Source organism: Pezoporus wallicus, unplaced genomic scaffold (genome assembly GCF_028554395.1).
Source record: "Pezoporus wallicus isolate ANWC-B61680 ecotype Strahan unplaced genomic scaffold, APGP_CSIRO_Pwel_v1 contig_2456, whole genome shotgun sequence".
Classification (NCBI taxonomy): domain Eukaryota; kingdom Metazoa; phylum Chordata; class Aves; order Psittaciformes; family Psittacidae; genus Pezoporus; species Pezoporus wallicus.
Genome location: NW_026637053.1, coordinates 2,664,009 through 2,688,171, shown reverse-complemented (window position 1 = coordinate 2,688,171; position 24,163 = coordinate 2,664,009). Strand labels below are relative to the sequence as shown.

Below are 24,163 nucleotides of genomic sequence, written 5' to 3'. Positions count from 1 at the left end.
TTCTACATAATTGAAACAGCTTAAGCTTTTTCTGACAGTTTTCTTGCATTCAAATATATGTGCTCATTCCTCCAACTATAAAGCATCATTAATACTTGCAAGAAGTCTGCTCCTTGCACTAAACAGAATTGCTTAACTGATTATAAAGCATTCACTGTAACTGCTTTTGGGCACAAACAAAGCAGTCTTTTTATTTTTTCCTCAGTAAAGTGTCAGAACTGTCAGAAGTATCCATTAGCACACAATTTGTCCAAGAAGAATTCTGTCATATTGCTGTTACTATAGGAAAGACAAGAAAAGTATAATCTCAGACAGGGACATATGACTTGGCAGACATGTGAAGCAGAGATATCAGCCTAATATTCCAAGAACGAACTTAACTAGTGCCAGCAAGCTGACAGCTACAGTTCATGTGCATCTGCTGTTTCCCATGAACTCCACTTTGTGGAAGTGTGAAGTTACACACTTAACAATTCTATAAAATTACGGCATTAAAGAAAAAACTCAGCACTCTGAACTCATATTAAAAAAACCCAAACCTTTAATATATTTTTTTCCAAGATCTAATATATAAATGCAATGGTAATAATGCACTCTTTCTTTGTAAGCTTGGATGAAATATATTGAAGTCCACTTTTCGCACATTACATAAATAATCATCTAAAGCGACCTAGAAAAGAAAAAAAAAGGTTAATCCATATCGTGCACACAACAAAATGGGCATTAAGTTTAAAAAGCAATACATGAAACCAAATGAGGAAATGCAAAAAGGCCTGATGATCTGCGTGTTTTATTAAACAGTAGCATAACCATCACATTTAAAGGATATATAAAAAGCAGGTTTTGTGAAAAGAAGCATTATCCTTTATTAGACCAAACAGCAAATTCTAAAAATAGATAAGATTATTGGGCCCCTGCATCAGAACAATGGTCTATGAATATGCAGACATCTTGGGTGCAATGATGTAGTTACAGAAGGATTAGAAGCGTTGATCAAAACCATGAGGTTCCTCAAGCAGGCATTACAATTTTCACATTACATCCTCCCCCAGACAGACACAGGAAGCATTAGTTACCCATGCTCAATTTCATGCTCTTCACAAACATACTAGCACAGAAAGGAGTCCATCACTTAAAGAGTGCATTGTATCACACCCACCGTACAGAAAAAAGCAGGATATGCCTTCACAGGAACTTGCTTACTGAAAGATCTAGCCTGGAAGTAAATGGGGTAAGGTGGGAGAAAGAAAAACAAAACCAAACATACTTAGAAGGAGAATTTAACACGTCACATTAAACATCAAGTACTATATATAATGGTTAGAGGCAACAGACTGCATTACAGGCTCTGTCCCTCTTTATTTTGACATACTGAAACTATAATTTTTCATTACGTGCAAGCCAGCACCATCCCTCACTGTATACAAAAGGAATTACAAATATATGCAATACTGGGAGAGGCCTACTAGAATTCTTGTATGGTTTGCCAATCTTACAGTTTACATATAATAAACTAATGTAAATTAGCATCCCTTATTCCAACAAAGTTCCAAGTTGCATCTGATTTAATAAATACAGTTTAACCCTCCCCTCCTTGGTAAATTTGAGTCCATAATGATCTAGCATAATTGAGGTAAATGTAAAAAGCAAAAAGGAGGGATGCTTAAAAGAAAGAGGTGGAACATGTAAATGTATATGCAGGCTTCTGAAGGGATCATTGTAGGACTGACAGAGCACTTTTATTATATGCTTTTATTCTAATAAACCACACACTTCCTAAAGAAAACTGCAATCTTCCTTACCTTACTTTGCCCTCTGCTGGTCATCAGTCGCAGTATCAAGAAGAGCTGACCACATGTCAGAAACTAAACCTCAGTGCACGAAGTGCCACATTACTACAATATACTTCATATAATATTGCTGAGACTTAGCATATGAGGATTATATTTCTTCTGACTGTGAAATGGGGCTGGTAACTGTTACCCTCATCCTCCAAACTATGTGGTCTGTGAAATAAATGCTGAGATTGTTGAAACCTCTCTGCAAGTTTAAACTTTACCCTACCCTGAAATTCCAACCAAGACAGAGCGTAAATGGCTGAGAAGACCCTCAGTCAAAACAAGACAGTGATTTTATACAGGAGAATACATGCATTCAGAGGCAGCAGCCCATTACATTCACCTAAAGTCCTGAAATACCCAGCAAACGTTGCCAGCAAAAGCCTATTTAATCCATTAGGGGAGAAAGTATCTTTATCCTTGCATTAACAAAGACCATCCGATTATCAAGGAGGTTAATACCCTGTTATTACTGCCAGTTATTGCCAGTTCAAGTGGTTTGAACACTCTAGAGATCTTGCACTGTCACTTACTCTTCGCTGATGATGCTGGAGGCTGGAAGCATGTATTCACACAGGATTTTTCGTATTTTAACTAAGATGATAGAACCCATCCATTAAAAAAAAGGGGGGGGGGGCAGCGTTGCCAAGATCAACATTCAGCTGAATAAAATGCTAATGCTGCCCTAATCTGCTTTCTTGTGTTTATACTTTTTCTGTGTAGTCTCTAATTACATGATCACACTGCAGATTTTCCATGGGACCCTCCCAGTGCATCACATGGGCAGGGCTCTAGGAACGGAGTGGGAAGAAGGGGGGGCAAGGTTTTGCCTGTTCTCTTCAGAAGCTGGTTTGGCATGTTGGGAGCCAGGGCACCGGCGCACTAGGAATTATTAAATTAGCTGAAAGGCTCTGAAGAACCAAATTCTCTCCCTGCTTCTGCCCAAAGCTTCCATGCAATACCATCAACCAAATCTTAAACATCTGGACAAGAAACACACACTGCTCATTTTCCATGCCTCCCATCCCTGATATGAGGCATTTCAGGCCAAGCACTGGAATTTTTGAAAGCCACAGTTGCAGCCAAAGTCAATGGGTTTTATACACGGTGCATTATGGGTTGAGGGGTGGGCAATAAAAAAAAGACACATCGTGGACAGTTCTGATGCTGCATTTTTCTCAACTCTGTTCCCTGCTTCTAAGTGAAATAAACAGTTTCCTTGAGCATGTGACAACAAAAACTGAGGCATCGGGTGAAATGACATGAACAGGAATGTATTAAATGCAAATTATAAATAGTCTGCATTAAAAATAAAGCCAAAGGCTACACATTATTATCAAAAAATAAAAACATTAGTCAACTAATTGCTGACTGAAGAAACCAGGCATGCCTCATCTTACTTTCAGAAAAATCAAGAAGGGCCCTTCCATCTCTACTGCATAAAATACTGTGATCACAGCTTAATGCTGTAATTGAGGATTATATTAAAGTTGTAAATGGAGAGATAAATCTGGCATTTCTTTACTTTGAAGTGGCATCTTTTCATAGTGAAGCATCAAGTATGCATGTAGTTGTAGACATAAACACATAGCTGCATTTAGAAAAGTCTGCTTGAATTTTCCCTCCCAGTAATAAGGCTTTTAAGCACTATTTATACACATGCAATTGGATCTGGCTGTAAGTAAACTGCCTCCTGTACATACAGATAATATTCCAACAGAAGTAGCTGTAATATTTAAAGGGCTTGTGTGGTGGTTTCTGCTGATTTGATTTGTTGCTTTTTTTTACTTAAACCCTCAAAGTAATTAAAAGTAAAATATCTGAAGTCCAATATGCAGCTCTAAGTCTTCTAACACCACATGCACAATGCTTTGTGAAGCCTAGCATCAATTATGCTTAATTAAATAAAAGGGAAGGAAGCTCACATGTTCTAGATGAATATGGGCCTGGCTGGCAATGTCATATATTACATCTCTCACATTTTTCTCTTGCTTTCCTCTTAGGAAATCCTCTTGTGAAACTCCATGCTAGACACAGGAAGGAAAATCAGAAAGATAAAACCCCCTCAATAAATATCCAAGTTTCCATTTTAGTTTCTCAAAATCCTGTCCCAGCAAATGCACTAATGACACAAGACTGAAACAGCCTAAATGCTTTACCACTGCCCTTTCCTTTTTAATTCCACTAGGCTTTTTTTGGCCAGTCACTTGGGAAAAAAAAATCAAGTTAACAAAGAGAACAGTTGGTACAGACTCTCTTTGCATGAGTTTGTCCCCTGAAGACTCTGTGGTCAGTCAGATACCAAGTCAGATTTTAAAGTTTCAGGAATTCAGATCAGTTTAGATGCTCAATATTTAAAACCAGAATTCAAGAATCAGTATTAGGCAGAAAAAGCCAGTAACAGCTAACACAGAAGCCATGCTGGCTTATGAAGTAAGTCATTATCTTGGGATCACTGTGCACCTCCAAGCCTGCAAAAAAAAAACCCAACCTAAAAAACCCAAACAAAATCAACCAACCAAAACTAAATCCAAACAAACCCACTGCCAAAACCAAACAAAAAAAAAACAGAAACACCAAAAACCCCACTCCCCCCCCCCCCAAAAAAAAATAACGAACCCCAGACTTATTCTTTGATCACAATCTTTGACCAATATAAGACATAATCTGGTATATCAGAACTGCACCAGTTGCCTGTTCTCAACCACAACTCAGACATATGAAAGCTGTATAGAGGCAGACAGGTAGGCCTCAAAGGAGGTAGAGACTCCAGCAGAACTCTGTGACACTTGCCAGCAGCTGAAATGCTTACAGGATGCTCAGTCTGCACAGAAGGGATGCAAGCTGTTTTTACAGTTTCACTGTAAAACACCTTCCGTGGCAAGCAATGACTGTGAATTTTCAGGCTATGTTTGAAAAGCTAAATACTTGGAAGGCCTTCCACACCATCCAGCTCCAGAAGGGCTGAAAGCAGGGTGCAGCTCCTTACGGCAGCCTTGTAACTCTGACCGGTATTAGTATCTATGTTTTTTTCAGTGGCCTAAACTACTAAACTTCAAATTAAAACTTTCAATTGTATTGAAACAATAGTCAGAAAATACTAACACAACTGCCTTAAGCATCACCATAATTATATACATTTTGGTGAAAAATGAAAAGAACAGCATTAATGTTTGATGAAGGAGTAACAGCTAGGATACCTACAGATCTAGCTAGAGAATATTAATTAAAACATTTTAATCTTTAATCCCATTTTACCCAAATTGCAAGATCTGCCAAATTCCAATGCAAATTAAGTATACAGTTTGAACTGCAGAATTCGCAGGACTACACCATCTCATACAGCAATATATGGAATGTATGCTTCAAGCTCTCAAATATGTAAGAAAAAAAACAAAACAAGCCCCAAAAAACACCCAAATCCACCAGCACATTTATGAAAAGATAGCACAGAGAAACCCAAGGATGTTTCAGAAGTGAGATTTCTCACAGTGCTTCCTTCATGGGGACAGGAAAAGAAAAAAGGTAAAAAATTCTATGATTCTATGATTCATGGGGATAGGAAAAGAAAAAAGGTAAAAAATCCAAAATAAAGCAAAGCAACAACAACAAAAAAAGGCACCATTCCGTATGTGCATTTCTACACACTAATTTTCTGCATGTTTTGTTTCTGGCCTAATAATCTATGTTCTCATATCTAGCATTGAGAGACACAGTCATAAACACTATCCTGTGCAATTCCAGACAACTTGCTTCTCTTACCAACATACAAACGTCCATGGGAAGAAAGACCTTTTGTCTTGTACAGTGATACGGAGTTGCTCTTAAACAGGTAACTATGCCTTGTGCTTTCCCGATGTGACTGGCTGCGTGGTCAGCATGGACATCCCTCACACCTAAAATTGCAGAAATAATATGTTTAGAAACATACTGCCAGGACTTTTGAGGGGTACAGTCTTTCCTGATGTGTATCACAGTCATATTTAAGGAAAGCTAAGTGCATTGATCTGTGCTAAAACTGTCTATGTTCATAAATTGCCTTGAGATCTCATCTCAGAGTTGCAAAGCAGCAGGTAAATTCATTGACTTCCACATTCAGGAGCAAGATATCTCTTAGCTTGTTGCAGTTTCTGCAAAGGGTATAGTTAACAGGGTAGCACCTACTCAGATACAATACATCAGTACTCAGATCCAATACATCAGTACACATACACATGTTCACTGTCATGTCTTTTCCCAGGATAACAGTATTCCAAGAACTGTTTTTCCTTCCAGAAGAATAATTCAAGTGTAAGATTCCTGACAAGCATTAATGCTTACAGAATGGTTTCATGATTAGCTGCAGCCAATTCAGCAGTATACTGAAGCCCAAGAGAATGGTCCTACAGCTATGTCCCCTGCCCCAAAACTGTATTTCTGCTGCCTCCCTTGTGCTGTCATGGGCAATGAGGCAGTAGCATGGCAAATTGAATCTCATCACCAAAGCAATGGAAAATTAACATTTCTCTGTCAGATGTTCAGAAAGACACTTGCAACATTTAACTGATTTCATACTGAGGAAGTAAACATCAGATGTCAAGAGAGAGGTTCCTCATTTCTTCCAAAGAAGAATGTGCTCACCATATCTCTCTTTGTCTTTTTTTTCTTTTTAAGCTGTTTTAACCACAGCACTGGCCTTCCATCAGACTAGTGTGGTAAGGAAGAGGAATATATTGCTACTACAATACTAAATGCTACTAAATAATAATAATTCTCACCCTTCTTTTACATATGAAGTCATACAGAGAATACTTCCACAATGCAACAAGACACCTAAAAGAACATCCTTTTCCCCACTGCAAATGAACAGTTCTTTCCCATTCTGTGACTCTTCTATTAGACATAACACAGATAGTAGCTCTTAATCACAAGAGTCCTATCGTCTTTGTTGCATTTTCCCTAGCTATTCAATCACTGAGAGTTAACCTACTTTCAGGAAGAGGAGAGAGTTCAGACCCAAATGTACATCATAAGCAAGGAAAGTTGGGAAGTCAGCTGTTTCAAGATAACCAGTGTATATCACTGCAATACAGAAGAAAAGCTGCAGAATAAACTACAGCACTTGGTGTTCTGACAAGTGCAACAATCAGAAAATACGGTGAAGAGTTAAATTTACCACAGGGAGCAAGAAAAGAGAAAACAAAGTAACAAACAACACAGCGGCACGAAGTTGCACTTTAATGCACTTTCCACTGTGCAGCTCCTAAGGAAAGTATAGAGTTCTAGGTATGATTCCAGATTTATGGTTAAGCATTCAAAAGATAACTGAAGTATCATCTAAAACAACCTCTTCTGAAATTAAACTCCAGTGGAAAAGGAGTGGGCTTTTTATAAACACCAGTAAATATTGTACCTGCACTCAGAGTCACCAACAAAATTTAAAAGGGGAAAATGCCTACCCAGCATTTCCAAGGTGAGGTACAAGAGAGCACTCTGAGTGTTCTCAGCATACTTTTCAAGCTCCTGGATGTTACGGTATGCCCTGTCATCCAAATTCTTCTCCTATAATATGAACAATATTACATATTGTTATTACATTATTATATTTGCTAATATTACATTCTGTAATACAGAACTTCAGTGAAATGTAAACAGAACTCCTGTTTGCACCAGTTTATTAATACGGTCATGTCAGCCTAAATCACTATTAGAAAAACAAAAGGACAAAATTAAGAGGTAGAAAGAGAGCATAAACACAGACAGAAGTAGTTACAGCAAGTCTAACATAACCAAATAACTGGTAACTACATGCAACTGCAGCCAAGTCTGGTTACTAGAACAGATGTAACTTTTTGCAGTAAGAAGAAATCAGAATTCTTCATAAAAATGGATACAGTCAGAAGAAAGAAACATATGATATTCTTACGCTATGGGGTTGCTAATTTTAATACTTAATTTTCATGAGAAGCATAAAGAAATTTAGATAAATAGGGATGCATTTTTTAAAACATGCACTAAAATAAATCATACACACGTTTCAAAGTCATATGCAAATACATCCAAAACCGTAACATCCTCCATCATTTTTCCTGCCCTAGTGGCTTTTGTTGTTAAATCACACCAGTCTTACAACTAAAAAAACCCTCTGAAATAGGAACAACACTCCACAAGTAACTGACTCAAGGTATATCTTCATGAGACACTAACTTTAGCAGAAAAGCTAGCTTAAGAAATCCCTGCCCTCAGTTATTCATTCTTGCCCTTGCAAGCACAGTGAAACTGTTCCTCTTAGTTTTTTTCCTAGAAAAAGAGTGGACATTTTAAAATTAATGTGACTGGAATGCTTTCATTTACAGCATTGCTTAGAAAAATTTCCACAGCCATGCTAAGGAGAAGCAACAACGTGTGGCAGAAGGGTGCAGATGGGTCATTTAATTTTTGAGGTTTTACACCCATGGCTCACCACTACAGAAGGCTACTCAAGGGCAATACTGACATGGTGAGAAAAGAGGTGAGGAAGAGTAAGGTAATGTCAATGCAGTGTAGTTTTCCAAAATTCTTAACAGTTGTGTGTGGAGACCTTACTACTTAATCCTATAGGATGGAACTCCCCCCACTTACATACAGAAAGGTATCTAAGTATAATTCCCAATGGATTACTTCGAGGGGTAACCATTTCAACTCGGGAACCGAGACCAGCAAACAGAAAACGTGAGCACAGATATTACCAGAGCAGAGGACAAGAAAATGTGGACTCAAAAACTGTGGAGACAGTGTTCTCACGGGAGAATGCATAATTAGTACATAAACTCTGAATAATCCTGAAAGATACAGCAAGGCTATGAGAGGCCCGAAGAAGCTTAAGCAAGCAAGATAAGAAGCTGGAATTCACTGAGTTAATAAGAACTGTGGACTGTTGGCAAGCTTTCGAGGTCAAGTTCTCACACCTGTGCTTAACCAATTATGTTAGTCACTGAGGGTCTTCAAGACATGTATCCAATCATAATATGCCAAATCACTGTAAGTGCATGTAAGAAATAGTATATAAGGAGTTAAGGCTTTGTAATAAATTTGGCAATCGCTTGATCACATTGATCGTCTCTGCATTGTCCGTGACTCCCGCGTCAACAAATGGTGCCCGAACAGGGACCCTCAGATCATCTGTATATTGCCTGCTGCAATTGAAGATAGAAGCAGCAGAGGAGGCGGGAAGGCGACCGATGAACCCCTGCTGCCCCGGCAGGATGAGCTGGAACCAGAAAAATAGACAGTTCAGAAGGAGAAGGAGTGCACTCATAGTTGGAAATCTCACTCTGATCAGGTGAGCGGTCGGGAGGAGAATGGGGTTGGACAAAGAGCAAGGGGCTGTCCTAAACCTCCCCCAGCACATACTCTCTAAGAGAGGACTGCAATATGATAGTGCCACCTTACAGAGGCTGTTAAAGTGGTCCTATGATCGCAAGGTTAGTAAAGTGACCAAAGATGCACAGAAACACTCTACACTTTGGAGATTGGTGTTCGAGACTTTGAAAGAGATGAAATTGGAAAGGGTGGCGGTAGCTTCTGTATTTGCTGCCACAGCTCCAGAAGGATCATAGTGCTGCGGCTATGACTTTTGCACCTCCTGTGGTACCTGGAATGGCACCGAAAAAATCAACGCCCCGAGCCAATGAAAGCAAGAGCCAGGTCCGCAGATGGCCACATACCAAACGAGACACCTGACAAGAAAGACATAGCTGCAAACAATGGAGACCCTGAGGTCGACCCAGGATCATATTCCGCATCCCCTGAATCCGAGCCAGATTTATATCCTGTGCTTCCAGACTCTGACTCTTCGTCTCCCGGGTTGGTCTGCTCAGCTCATCAGCCACTACTCACTGGCCTTGGAGACACTCAGCTGCAACAATTGATGAAAAAGCTTGAAGCCCTCGAGACTCAGACTGACACATCTCTATCAGTTCCACCACCTTATCCTCTGCAAAACCCCTTCCTTAAAGAAGGCAAACAGGGGGAGGGGGCAGGAGAGGTATTGGGAGGCACAAATCCTGCACACCGTTGGCACGGGTTAATCAAAGATGCGATTATTACAGGTGAATTTTCTGCAATGGGCCTCTCTTCATATCCTGTGTTTAATACACAGCAGGGGGTAAAGAGTGGGAAGCTTTTGATCTCAAAATAGTTAAGGAGGCCTGACAAGCAGTGACCACATATAGGTTAAAATCCTCTTATACTCAAGCTGTGTATGTTAGGATTTTTTTTACAATTGACAAGAGACTTTAATGATCCCCCTGCTATAATACACGGTCAGGCATTAGGTTCAGGTTATATGACTAAAACTCTGGGTATTCTGGTCCAGTACAAGGATTTGGAAACCGGCATCTGGAAAGGTCCTGCGGAAGTAAAACTAAGTGGTTGAGGTTATATGTGTGCAAATTACAGATTCCGGTTTGCAGTGGGTGCCAGCTCGATGGGTGAAACCCTGGAAAGAGTCAGCACCGCTCCAGGACACACCCCTTATCAGTGATTGAATGAATTGAAATTTGAGCTTAGAACTTCCGTTTTATGGATGTTTTCAGTCCTTCTTAAAGTGAAGGGAGCAACCTTTTTTACTTTAAACAAAAAAAAACAAAACCAAAAAAAACAAACAAAAAAACACCACCCACCCCCACGCCCCCCTCCCCCAAACCTACAGTGAAGCTAGATCAGCGCGGGATACAGACGTATTGTGTGATTTTCTGGTGGTGGGAAGGTCTCTCTTATTCTCTTATCAGCGGTATTGGGCATACTGTGATGGACTGTGGACTTGGGACCCCTTATACAACTCATTTAATACAGTTTCTCTGTGACACTCATGTACTAGAAGTTGGTAAATATAAGTATGTCCAGGTTTCTATCGACCTTTGGAGACCTTTAAAGATATTGCTGGCCACCTGTGTTGGAATGAGTGTGCATTTTGGTCAGTAAAAAAGCCCAAGCCTCATGCGCTGTGGGGGAGGCAGAGCCTCTGCGGGGACGCCCGCTAAGGATGGGCCTGCCACCTTGCACTGCAATGATGCTTCTCGGAGCTGGTTTCCTGTTAGTCTCCACAGGGTCCTTGTGCCACATTCTGTATGTGGGACTGTAGTGGGAGTAATGATTGTCTGGATTTTGTGTTTCAAATATTGTACTTGTGTGGAGTGTGCTTGTGGGATCCCATATGTGTGTGTGTGTGTTGAGGGCAGACAGTGTTCTGTGTATTTTTGTTGTTGGGTTCATGTAGAAGTTTTTAACCGGTAGCAGTTTAACATTTCGGGCAAGAAAGGGTTAATGCAAAAGTGCGGTTGCCGGCAGGTATTTATGGCTGCTGCTGAAGCAGGCAGGCAGCTGTAGCTGCTGCCGAGCAGGCTGGCATTTGTAGCTGTCCAAAGCAGGGTGAGTGACTTTGGAAAAAAAAAAAAATGCTGACCTCCAATTCAGCTCCCAGTGCTCCACCGGTGGAACGGCCAGGATGGACGCCAGCGCCAGAGCCGAGGAGTAAAGGGAAAAAAACAAACAAAACAAAAAAACCCAAATGACAACAAAAAAACAACAACACAAAACCCAACCTCTCAATCTATTGAGGTATTGAGGCAGTTTGTAGAGACACCACAGACAAAGCCTAAAGAGCACCTGCAATACAGTGGGTGCATGGTAGGAGCCTTGCTTAGTATGTTTGTATGTTTAAGGTAACCTGGGGGTGAATCCAAGACTTGGAGGAACAGATAGATCAGTTGAAATAAGAACTGCTAACTGAAAAAGCGAGAGGGGTAGTGCACCCACAAGCTTTATGAGCCGTCACCTAAGCAGCACCAGGGTGGCAGAAAAAAAAAATAATAAAAAAAAATGAGGCAATGATGCAGCAAACTCCTCGACTGTTAACAATGTGCAGTTTAACCTGTCTGCTTCTCAAGAACTGATAACCTGGAGGAGGGGCTATATTTGTGTCCTCCTGCCTACAGGTCCATGGCGACTGCCTGCAAAGTTTGTCAAGCCTTGCCATGAGCTGGACAGACGAATGGAAAGACCTGATGCCTCAGCTACAGGAGCTGACTGTGAATACCCCAAGCAGAATGAGATAGAGGAAGAGAAAAACTAGTGATTGCAAAACATCACTTGGGGCAACTGAAAAGTAACATCCTGAATATGTGTGCTTGTAAAGTACCTATTATTAGAGGCTGTGATTTTGTGTATAAAACCACCTGTATTTACTAGCCAGTTGCTAATGAGGAACTACACCTTGTATTGTATAGATTTGTCACGTGTAAAAGATGTTAGAGTATGGAAATTTGCAGTAGCTGCTAGAAAATGCTAAGGCAAAAGCTGGAAAGATTCTAATACAATGGTAGTGTTATAAAGCAGGTGATGGAACAAATTAAGAGGGTGGGAGAATTCCACTGGTAAGAAATTTCTTCGGCTAGTCCCTCGCTGCCATCAGCATTTTCAACTGCTGCTGCACCCTGTAATAGTTGCTCTGCTAATGTAAATCTGTGTGTGCCTTGCTGTACTAGTGACTTGTTACTGGATGAAGCAGGTGAAACTCTGCATTGACAACAAGGTGCAAGGACTGAGGCTGACAAAATGCCGGCTACCACAGTCAAGGGCAAGGCTGGGTTGGCCTCTGTGTTTGCCACCAAGAAGAACCTTTAGCTCCGCTGTTGGCTGCAACCCAGCAGGCGTGGAGCGGTGGGGACACATGCCATGCCAGACCTTGATGTGAAGGATGGCCTCCCCTGTTACCAGAGAGCCATACAGCAGAAAAATGGGGCAGGCCCAGCAGCCTGTAGTTGGCATATGTTGGAGATACAATCTAGCCCAAATCCCCTGCTCAAGTAGGGTCATCCAAAACATATATAAAACAAAAAGGGGGAGATGTGGAGACAGTGTTCTCACGGGAGAATACACAATTAGTACACAAACTCTGAATAATCCTGAAAGATACAGCAGGCCATGAGAGGCCTGAAGAAGCTTAAGCAAGCAAGATAAGAAGCTGGAATTCACTGAGTTAATAAGAACTGTGGACTGTTGGCAAGCTTTCGAGGTCAAGTTCTCACACCTGTGCTTAACCAATTATATGTTAGTCACTAAGGGTCTTCAAGACATGTATCCAATCATAATATGCCAAATCACTGTAAGTACATGTAAGAAATAGTATATAAGGAGTTAAGGCTTTGTAATAACTTTGGCAATCGCTTGATCACATTGATCGTCTCTGCGTTGTCTGTGACTCCCGTGTCAACAAAAAACTACATCTATTCTAAAGCAAAAATAAAAAAAGGATTCTATTAGCCATTTCGGCCAGAAAAAAAAACAGAAATTATGAGTGGGAATGTCAAAAAGGAAATACAGCAGTGCCATTCTTAAAGAGAAACACTGCTGTCTGGAAAAGAGTAATTACTTAACCTTTTTACACACAAGCAAACAAAATTAAGGGGGAAAACCCCTACTATGACTAAAACCAGAATCACACTTTGAATGGTAAATACTTACTCTTTCATCAATGATCTTCATAAACCACATTTTAGTCAAGTTATGCCTCTTGACAGCCTGAAAATTACCAATAAAACATCCATATTAATGTACACAAAGTGATGGCAGTACTGCATTCTGAATTAAGGCTGAAATATATTTTAGAGAAGCTTTTTCTTACCAGGATTGTATTTACTGAGTTAGATCAAAGTGGAAAATTAGAAACTTCTTCAGATACAAAAATTTTCAACTGGCTTTGTTACAAGCTGTTGCACACAAAAAACGCAATGTTGGGCATCAAGCCAGTGCAGTGAGAGCATCTGTTTTAAAATATTTTTTTAAAGTAATTTATTCTTTTATGGAGTCATATGTTCCCACAAAATATTTGCAGATAACTATGTTCACTTTCCAAAGAGAAGACAGGTTCCTTGAGAGATGAGCAGTAAAAAGACTTCCCCTGTAAATTTTCAAGAAAACATCAGTACAACATACCAATATGTACTGTAAAGACAGCACTCAATCAAGTCAGATAATATTCAGTATTATGGCCTTATAAAAAAAAACTATCCCACAGCATCTCGTATTTCCACACTCTTCTTCTAGCTCTTATCTTGTAATTGACCTTCTTCCTACACCACTTCATTCTATCCAATTCACCTTCAATCCTCTTACTTACACAGGCTGAATTTTGCAGACCACATTGTCAGAAAGGCTGCAATCACACATACAGTATTTATAAACAAAACTTATGGAACAGATTTCTCACAATCTCAGCCTTTATAGCTCACTTTCAACTTCTTCTTTACATCCATTATATTTGTAAGTATTTTTTCAAGGTTCATCAAGAACAGATCTTGTTGATTCCAGAAAAGGTGCTTGAGGAAGCACTTGGTATGTGAAAAGGCAAATTCGAAGTTACCACTACAAACGTCAGTCGTGCTTCTCACTTGTTCGTCCTGAGTATTGTAAATTAAATCCTTGAAACAGTCACAGGTCAAGACTTAACGCACCAAACTGAGTTCTCCTAAATTGCCTGATTTGTACATTATATCTATTTTGAATCACCTTCATTCAAATATACTGGTCCTCATTTTTCAAGTTTCGGAAATTGGCTTCTCCCACAGAAAAGGAGAATTAGGTCTCATTCTTCGTATGTTAAAAATGGACAGATAAGTAAGAACAAGTATCATACAGCTGTTACATAAGTTTATATTAAAGTCACTGAAATATGAACTATTAATAATCCTAGAAATACTATTAAAGACTACTTACACATTTTACTAGTGCATAAAACTCTTGGAATCTGAATGTGAGTATTCTGATATATACAAAACTTCAGGAATATATTTTACGTGATAAATCATTATTCTGGAAATTCAAAATTATCCTCACACAAACTCAACAGTATGAAAATGGTGTACATAAAATCTGCTGTGCAAAAGACATGCTGAATTCTATTAACAGCTCTGCATTACTTGTGAGCTAAGGTGTCTTCCCAAACCTTTCTTTCTAAGAACTGCAATAACATTCTGGAACATTTGGAAAGCCACTCTTCAAATCGGTCATTCCTGGGTATTTGCTGAAACGTAGAAATGAAATCACATCCTGAGTGCAAAGGTCACCATCTCAGGTTGGATTGTTAGTTCAGTCCAGCACTCTGCAGCATTCAAAGCTACCAGAGCTCCTAGAAACACTTTCTGAATTATTTTCCAGTATCTCCTTTCACAACCAGTTCTGTTTGGATTGTCTTATATTGGTCTTCCTTTAGGGAAATCATATGTGAAGTGAAATCTTACCAGAGATAGGGCAATTCTTTCTGTTTTTTGAGAAAGGAGTATGACTGGCAGTCAGCTGTTGGAAAGGGCTGCAACTGATACCTCAATATATGCATGGTTCCTATCTAAATGTTGTACTGGTTTTGGCTGGGATAGAACTAGATTTCTTCATAGTAGCTTACATGGGGCAATGCTCTGGATTTGTGCTGAAAATGGTGTTGGTAACACACTGATGTTTTTGTTACTGCTGAGCAGAGCTTACACAGCTTCAAGGCCTTTTGGGCTGCTCACACCACCCCACCAGTGAGCAGGCTGGGAGTGCACAAGGATCTGGGAGGCAACGTGATTGGGACAGCTGATCCTGAATGACTGAAGGTATATTCCACACCGTATGACATCATGCTCAGCAATTAAACTGGGAGGGAGGTTGGCCATGGCAAGGCCTCTGCTCAGAGACTGTTTGGGCATTAAAACACCCCCCACACACATGGGTATACACCCAAGCAGCCTGAAATTAAAACTGGTCCAAAGAATATATACAATCATACCCAAAACTAACTTGTACCTAACCCACTCAATCAGACAACTACATGAGAGGATATCTTCAGAAATAAAACTAAATTAAGCTACAGTAAAGCAAGTTCCTCCTTGGAAAAAAGACAAAAGCATTTTGGGAGAAAACAGTCTTTTTCCTGGGAAGATTGCCATATGCTGGAAGAGAGACAGAAAGACGGAAATCAAAAGCAAAGACACACAAAGGTTGACATGCCAATGACCAAATCTGCATTTTAATGCCTGCATTAAAGTATCACCCTAGGTGCATTTTCAACTCCCATAATCCCAGAAAAACGTTCACAACATTTGCGAGTCTTCATTCTAACTGTATGAGCTGGAGACACCTATGAATAGGTTTAGTCCTCCTAAAAGTTACTGTAACGGGTGTTTTATTTTACTTCTTGGCTTTACTGATGTTTTCTCTTTAGTCAAACAAAGTGTATCTTGTTTAAATCCCAACTTAATCTAAACATGTGTGTTGACAGACAGGAACAAATGCTCACTTATGCTTTATTTCACATTTGAAGGCGGAAGAGTCAGGGAGAGGCCACAGTTTCAGCACTGCCAAAATCATTGAGAGAGGATTTGAAAAGGCCTCATTTTTGTGGTCTCAGAAGTGCAGCAGAGTGGATGTGAAATGTTCTAATCCCACAGGAACTGTGTTGTTCTAATCCAGCATTACAGTAAGTGTCCTGCTTTTCACAGGATTTTAACAGAAACAATGCAGATGAGTACTTGGGTGAAGACTAGGCATTTCACTGCCTGTTTTTCAGCAGGCCCACAAACCTACCTACAAGATTTATGTTAACTGTATTCAGCTATTGAGATCTAGACAAAGAGCAGCTTTTCCTGTTCAGGAGCTCACAGATCTTTAGTCTAAATGCAAGTTCTGGTCTTATAGAGGCCTTATGGTACCTGCTCATTTTGAAGGGTTCTAAGACTTGCAGGGCCCTAAGATGACAAGTTAGCAATGTATGGAATTTCCATCCATGAGGAAATTAAAAACTTAAATCAATATGACCCTGACAACCTGATCTAAGTTTGATGTTACCTTTGAGTGGCAAGTTTGACTAGATGACGAGAGCCCAACCAACTACATTATTATGTGGCTCTGTATCTGCATCAAGGGAAAATCCACTTACACTGCCGTCAGACCTTCAATCATCAATCAAACTTACCAATGACAGTACTATCTAGAAACAAAATTTTGGAAGAAAACCTCTCTTTCTTTGATCATGAGCAGCAGAAGAACAGATCTGCAAGTGTACTCTTTATGAACTTCTTCTAGTGCCTGCAAAACCCTGGCATCTTGGTAAAAATAAACTGGTGTTCAGTTCACAAGTACATTCCCTGTTACTCAATGCATTGTTAAGTTCACAGGTACATTCTCTGCCACACAATGCATACAAAAGGATCTGTGCAAAACGTAACACACAGATAGAAGTCATCAAACAACTCCTGATGGGAGAAGACTGTATTAAGATTCTCCCTATGACCCAGTAAGTGCGTATGAAGGTCTTGAGCTTTTCCTCATACCCTACTTGCTACTTCAACCTCTGTGCTTAGCCTCCTTTCTTTTTGTACAGCTTAATCTCTTCAGGCAGCCTCTGCGCTTAGCCTCCTGTCTTTTGTACAGCTTAATCTCTTCAGGCAGGACTAGCACTGGCTCAGGACAATATACTTATGCACCTCACTTTGTATCAGTTTACAGCCTACCACAATTTACTCCGACCTTCACCTAAACAGAAGAGAAAAAAGCAGATGGTTCACAGAAGTCTGACCCTCCAACTAGGTCCTAAATATCCTTCAACTCTGCTCTTTGGCTGTCAGCAATTTACAATATCAAACACAGACACAAGAATAATTTACACTATCTGTTTTAGATAAAATAATGCTATTAACTATACAACACAGTACACACAAAATGATGTCATCATTTTCCACAGTAATATTTTAGTTAAGTGAACTGTAGGGCAACAAAAGTGTATTTTACCCTCCACAGTTCTGTAGCAATCGGCTGATGTGGCGGGTTATCACAGTATATGCCTTCCACAGCATCCCTCCAGAACTGCATTCGCATCAGACCTGTAGTCTTCTGAGTTATGGAGTCTTTGATCTGGAAAGGATACATCTGGAGTGAAATTCAGTGTCTTTAAGGCACTTGGTCTATCTACACAAAAAGACAGACACAGGACATAGCCGAACTCAGTAGGGAAAGTGATCAGTTCTGAATTCACAGTTATCCACAGAATCACAGAATCATTAGGGCTGGAAGGGACTTCCGGAGATCACCCTGCCAAGGCAGGGTTACCCACAGCAGGTTACACAGGAATGCTTCCAGGAAGGTTCTGAATGCCTCCAGAGAGGGAGGCTCCACAACCTCCCTGGGTAGCCTGTTTCAGTGCTCTGCCACCCTCAACGCAGAGATGTTCTTCCTCATGTTGAGGCAAAGCCTTTTGTGTTTTAGTTTACAGCCATTTCTCCTCATCCTGTCGCTGGGCACCACTGAGAGGAGTCTGGCACCATCTTACTGGCACTCACCTTTGAGATATTTATATGCATTAATGAGATCCCCCTCTCAGTCTTCTCTAAACAGGCCCAGCTCCCGCAATCTCTTATTATAAGAGAGATGCTCCAGACCTTTGATGATGCTTGTGGCCCTATGTTTTCCTCATAAAGCACACAAAAAAGTCTTCATTCTGCCTGACTTTGAAACCCATGGAGATTAAGCCCTGTGTGACCCTCACCTTAGCTGTTTTCCCAGAAGGAAAAGAAGCAGTGATAAAAGCAGTGAGGGCGGGCAGTGCAATTGGTTGCCAGCACAGCCTGCAGAAGTTGTTCAGAGGTTTTGTTTGTTCAGCACATTTCTTGGACCACTCCTTTCTGGCAAGCATTACCAACTTTCCTGGTTGCCCTGGCAGTTTCTGGCCACCTAGCAAAGGGGAAAGACTGCAGCCACTTCCCTCCCACAACTCCCTAAAGACAAACATCCCTCCCCACAGCCTTTGCATCACCTGGCTTTTGCCAAGGCTTTTGCCAACCGATTATATCATCCAAATTTTTTTACAGACCTTCAACAGATAGGATTTAGCTGCACTTAATTGATTCAGTCGCTGCACTTGAAGCCAGGACATAGATGCAATTATGTAACAGCATCAAGGACCACAGCCTGTTTGTTATCATTCGATTTTAAAATGTACAATGAAAAGTCAGCAAAACCATGCACATATATGCAAAATAAACGGTGGGAGACTGGCTACTTTCCACAGGCCATTCAAAATTAGAGGTTTGTATTGCACTATTGAAACTCTTATTTTACACTTCCAGAGTTCACAAATGTATTTTAATACCTGCCTGGGCCAGTTCCACATTGAAGGCTCTCAAGGCAAAAGCAGAGGTTCGAGATTCCACAGGCAACAGCAGAGAACACAGAAACCCTTCATAGTCACGCTTTCTGTGAAAGGATGAAAAAATACATGTATTATTTATAGCTCTATGTAAATCGGGTGTGTTGCGGCTTGGCACTGAACTCCTAAAACAGTAGCAAAAAAGTTACAGTTCAAAACTCTGACTTTGCGAAAGCGGCAGCTTGAAAGCTTATTTTAAAATAAGACAAACTCCAAGAGTGAGGGGGTGCTGCCTGAACTCCCCAGTGTACCTCTCAAAACCAGATCTCAAGCTATTTGGCTAAAGGCATGGAATGAGGCTGTGGCATATCTGCAAATAGAATCCAGCTTGTCCAACTCCCAGACATGAAACCACATTTCTTTAAGACTGTGCTTTGGAGCTTGGCAGAAGAACATTTGCTTAGCCAGTAAGGTTTTGTATATTGGTAACTATATTCGAAGCGTAAGAAATCTAGGTCTTGCCAGATTCACCACGGGTAAATTGTTGCCAGTAGAGAGTGATATGCCTTTGCTTGGCCACTTGGGTGTGCTGTTAAATTAAAAACAATCACAGTGCACAACTCATAAATTGTGAAATCATCATAACCACAGCTAACAAAGACACTTGGTCACCTCTGGAAAGCGAACTGCTTGTTTTGAACAACATTTTGGTGTACTCTGATAAGCCTGTAACCTGATTCATCATTAGAACAAGACCAGCAACTCCCCCAAGTTTCACTTCGAGAGTCAGAAGCAGGTGCCAAGTAAAAGACATTTACTTGTTTTCATGAAGTCTGCTGTTCTTGCATGTACTCATATTTCTTTTGAATGTGAGCTTAAAATAGCAACGCCAAACTAAAATCACAGGTTATTAGGGTTGCTACTTTTAGCATCAAACAAAAAGCTGCTGAGATTTAACGTAAGTTCTTACCCCCTACAATATGCAGCAGCTGACAACCAGCAAATGCTTTAGAGTTTTCACAACAGTTGTGAAACTTCTTTTAGAGCTTGATGCAAATACAGAAGCATCAACAAAACCATAACATTTGTGAATTTTAGCAAGCTGTAAAGGTCACCTTCATTAAAGAACAGATGCACCGAACCTCCCTGAAGACACTTTCTGAAAAGCGTTACCAACTCAAACCTAGTGTTTTTTTCGGGGCTGATTGTGGTAATGCCCAGTATTGCCCACCCTGGGCAGAGCTGCAACATTTACTGCCACATTTTCCAAGTCCCAGTTATATACTTTGTCTGTGTTGTTCAAACACAAAAACACCTCTACTTCCAGAAAGGAAACAAAGGAACACATTACAGAAAGAATACAGCAGAACAATAGAGAAATTTGTCTTCCTTCTATTAATGGTGTTGGCATGTTGGTTTGTTGTTTTGGTTTTCAATCACTCTAAGCTTAAAAATCAAATGTAGCCAAAAAATTCTTAAGAAAAAAAAGGCAAAAAGAAAAATTAATTTAATGCTGACACTGCACTCCTGGACATAACAGCAGAAAACCAAACCCATTAAGCCTCAGCCTGTAAAATAGAATTGGTATGACCACAGATCATGTTCACGCCAAATCTCTTTGTGTAAGAAATGAAGAAAGGACTGAATGACCTTAATTCTGGTACCGAGTATTTTTTAGTTTCCCCCTCAAGTAAGCACAAGTTTACACGCAAACCTACAGACTGAAGAAAAGTTGGCTAAGACCATTACTGGACTTCCACTGTAATTGGTTTCTTCCATGTTACAAACTCCATGGTACCATCACGCCACAAGCTTGCCTTCTGGAGCAGAAGTCATAAACAGCAAGAGACAGAAAACTTACCTATCAGGGGAACATGTTTTTAACCAACTAGCTTAAAGCTATGTTTAAAAGCGTTGTTCAGCAGAAAAAGGAAAACCAAAGAGAAAGGACACCTTGCATATTGAAAAAAGTTGCTCAAATCTACATCATTAAATTGTAACTCAGTTGTTCCTCCTCACATGTGGGAGACACAAATTCAGGACTGGTGAGTTACTGATGCTTGCATAGCCTCAAGTGTTTTATTTCTGCTTGAATGGTTAAGTCCTTCCTCTTACTTTTAATAACTTGATTCCCATGCAATATATCAGCTACTGCAAACAGCAGCGTCAATTAAATTATGCCAAAAGCATAACCACCTTTCATAGTATTATTTTTGAATGCAGGTGTATTTTATAAGTAGTCTTTTTTGATCTAACAAAAATAACAACAATAACAACATTCAAATTCAACCATTCTCAGCTCCTGTGCCTTGGAACCTAACTATTCTGCTCATAGTTTGTGAAAACATTTCACCTGTATATGCTAACTTCACCTGTATATTAACTGTACACACAGCTTCTGATCTCCCCAGTAACAGGTAAACAAATCCAGAATAGAGTAGCAATGAAAACAAAGCTGTAATCTCAAGTTTTATCATGGCAAATGCAACCTGGCTATGCATTCTGATGCACTGGTAAAGACCTGCTGCTTGGTGCTGCACGGAAAATTTGAGGTTGTCACATTTCTTCCATTAGCTTTCCTACTTCAAACACTACTGCTGATCTCACATATCTTTGTATCTTTTACAAGCATCAGCTTGGAGAAGATAATCCTGTCCCGTGCTTGGAGGCCTTCTGCCTGCTTTGGTCAGCCACCTAGAACAACTGTATCTAAAGAGAAATTCCTTAAGTCTTTACAAATAGACTTGTTTAATTGTTTACTTTGTACCTCTGAACTCCTGTGGATTAGAAAGCAGCTAAGGGGCCTTGTATGTTGTTCATAGCCCAAAAGCCAAGCAGGTAACACTGCCTGCCTTGGAAGTGTCTGAGCTGCACTCTGGCTTCTCTTGGAGCATTTTTGATTTGACCAAAAATGTACGCTTTTGACAACACAGACTTCTCCCCGTCCTGCATTCGGGTCAGAGAAACTACACGAACTGTCTGTCCAGCTGTCCGAAGGATTTCCTCTGCTCTGGCTCACTTTTCCAAGGAGCACTTTGGGCGCCCGGCTACTGCCCAGTACCCAGGGTCTGAAAACACCCATTATTTTTAAACACCCACTTCGGTGATCTTTCTCTCCAAAAAGCCGAGACAATGAAATGGAAACGTTATTCCGTAAGAGCAGCTGTGAAAGCAGGTGGGGGAAGTAGTTCCCCGTTTGCAGGTTTTATCATCCATGCTGCTTTAGCATTTGGCTACTCTCTACTGCTCCCCTCACGGAGGGGGCGAGGCACCGGGGAGGACCCACCGCGGCCACCGCGCACTTGGGAACCGCAGGGGTTATTTTCGCGACCACGCGTGCCCGAGGGCAGCCGGGTGAAACTCCCGTCTGGAGGGGGAAACTCCTGGAAAGGTTCCAGGGAACTCAGCTCCTTTCCCGCAAGAGGAAGCGCTTGCAAGCCCCCCGCCCGGAGAGGCACATCTACGCCTGAGGCCTCCCCCCGCACTCACCGCACCAGCTCGGCGCAGTACTGCACCTCTCCGCCGGGCTCCGGCCGGCTCCAGCCCGCCGCCGCTGCCCGCCCGCCGACAAGCCCCGGCGGCGGGCCCCCCCTGCGGGCAGCCGCTACCCGCGCCATCCGCTGCCCGCTCCGCGCTATGGCTGCAGCCGCCATGCTGCCCGCCTCACCGCCTTCTCCCGGCAGCCACCCGGCCGCTATCAGCGCCTGATGGAGGAGGCACCGGTAGATGGCACCCGAGAATGTTCGGGTGCGGCCCGGGGAGCTGTGGGAGCCTTTTGTTGTCCTGAAAATGGCGACCGATGTGCCCGATGTGCCTCAGTTTCCCCCCATCAGGCTCCCGAGGCGGGCGGTTCGGGGTGAATTCCTGCGCTCTCCGGTAAACCTGGCACATTTAAACCGGGTGCCTGAGAAACTGAGGAAGTTGAGCTGTAAAAATCGCCTAGCTATGGGCACAGGAGGTGTGCAGGAGCAGCCGTGGCACCGGAGAAGACCTCAGGGCTGGTTTGCTGCTTGAGGGAGCAGAGGAGAGCAGCTCTGCAAAGATGACCCTAGGGCTCAGTCCTCAGTAAAATACGTTTTGCAGCAGGGCCCAATTTCCTCCTGTTGGCTGGGTGGCTGTACAGGCCAGCTGTACAGGCAGGGTGGAGTTTACTTAGAGACACAATGGTCCTGTTAGTCCTGTAGCCACAGAGTGGCCATGCTGCCTCAAAGGTTGGCCTTTAGGGGGATAGGTCAGAACATTCATACAAAAGCGCCATGCTTAAGAGCAGTTTCATCCCAAAACTACACCAGCCCAACTCAGTTTTTAGAAGCAACAGCAGTCTGGCTTTCTGTTCCCAGCTTTGCCATCTTCTTCCCTGGTACCAGCTTTGACCTTCATTTTACAGTACAGCAAGTTGATTTGAGAGAGTTGAACCAGCAGAAACCCATCCACTGCTCACTTTTTGGTTTCCTGAGCGGGTTTTATGGCAGTTTGGTGCCTTGATTTAGTTCACCGCATGGTTAGCTGGGCATCAGCACCAGCACAGGGCATCAGCACGAGCAAGGGGCTGAAGAGAGGGCAGGATGTCCCTCCCGATTTGTGAACAGTAACACACAGGTTCATTAGCTTAGCTGTAAAGTCAAGCCACAGACTAAGTGTGGGGAGAGTTTTGTGTGGGTAGTGACATTCAGGTGACAAGGCATCTGCTTGGAAATGAGAGCAAGCCTTTGTTTTGTGTCACAAAGATGAAGAGGAGAGGGAGGTTAGGGATTTCACTGGAGCATTAGGGTTTTTATTGATTAGTGGCTCTTGTGGGTTTATCCTGAGCCTTTCTTATTCCCTTTCCCTCATCTCTAAAGTTCTCTTTGTCTTAGGACCTCGTTTCAAACCCTTGCTATGCCTTGAGCAGGATTTATTGTTTGTCAGGGCACCCAAAGGAGGTCATTTAGCTTTGGGTGGAGGCTGAAACTGCTGTTGTTTAAGTTTTCAGAGAGAACCCCTAGATAAACAAATCCAGTTCTTTCAGTGGCTGCCAGTTCCTGGCAGAAGGGTTACATAAACAGACTCAAAACCTCAAGGGTATTATAAATAAATCTTATAAAATATTAACTTTTGTTAATCACTGAATGAACTAAAATGGTATTAAACTGATTTAAACCCTTAGTAAGAAAAGAATAAACCAGGTGTCATATAAAAAACTATA

General features: G+C 41.4%; 1 protein-coding gene across 8 annotated transcripts; it reads right to left on the bottom strand.

Moving 5' to 3' along the window:
• Positions 1-526: 526 nt before the first annotated feature.
• Positions 527-22,631, bottom strand: NDUFAF6 (NADH:ubiquinone oxidoreductase complex assembly factor 6). Of its 8 annotated transcripts, none has more exons than XM_057403035.1 (9): positions 22,468-22,631; positions 18,986-19,085; positions 17,625-17,747; positions 13,323-13,379; positions 7,277-7,379; positions 5,601-5,734; positions 3,764-3,865; positions 1,160-1,216; positions 527-670 (listed from the first exon to the last, which is right to left on the bottom strand). In XM_057403035.1, exons 1-9 carry the CDS (start codon positions 22,629-22,631, stop codon positions 542-544), a joined length of 969 nt encoding a protein of 322 aa, XP_057259018.1. In that variant the 3' UTR covers positions 527-541. The 8 variants fall into 8 exon arrangements, with proteins under 8 accessions (XP_057259018.1, XP_057259021.1, XP_057259020.1 ...); XM_057403038.1 differs by having other exon boundaries at positions 18,982-19,085; positions 22,468-22,605; XM_057403037.1 differs by lacking the exon at positions 3,764-3,865 and having other exon boundaries at positions 22,468-22,628.
• Between the last annotated feature and the right edge of the window lie 1,532 nt (positions 22,632-24,163).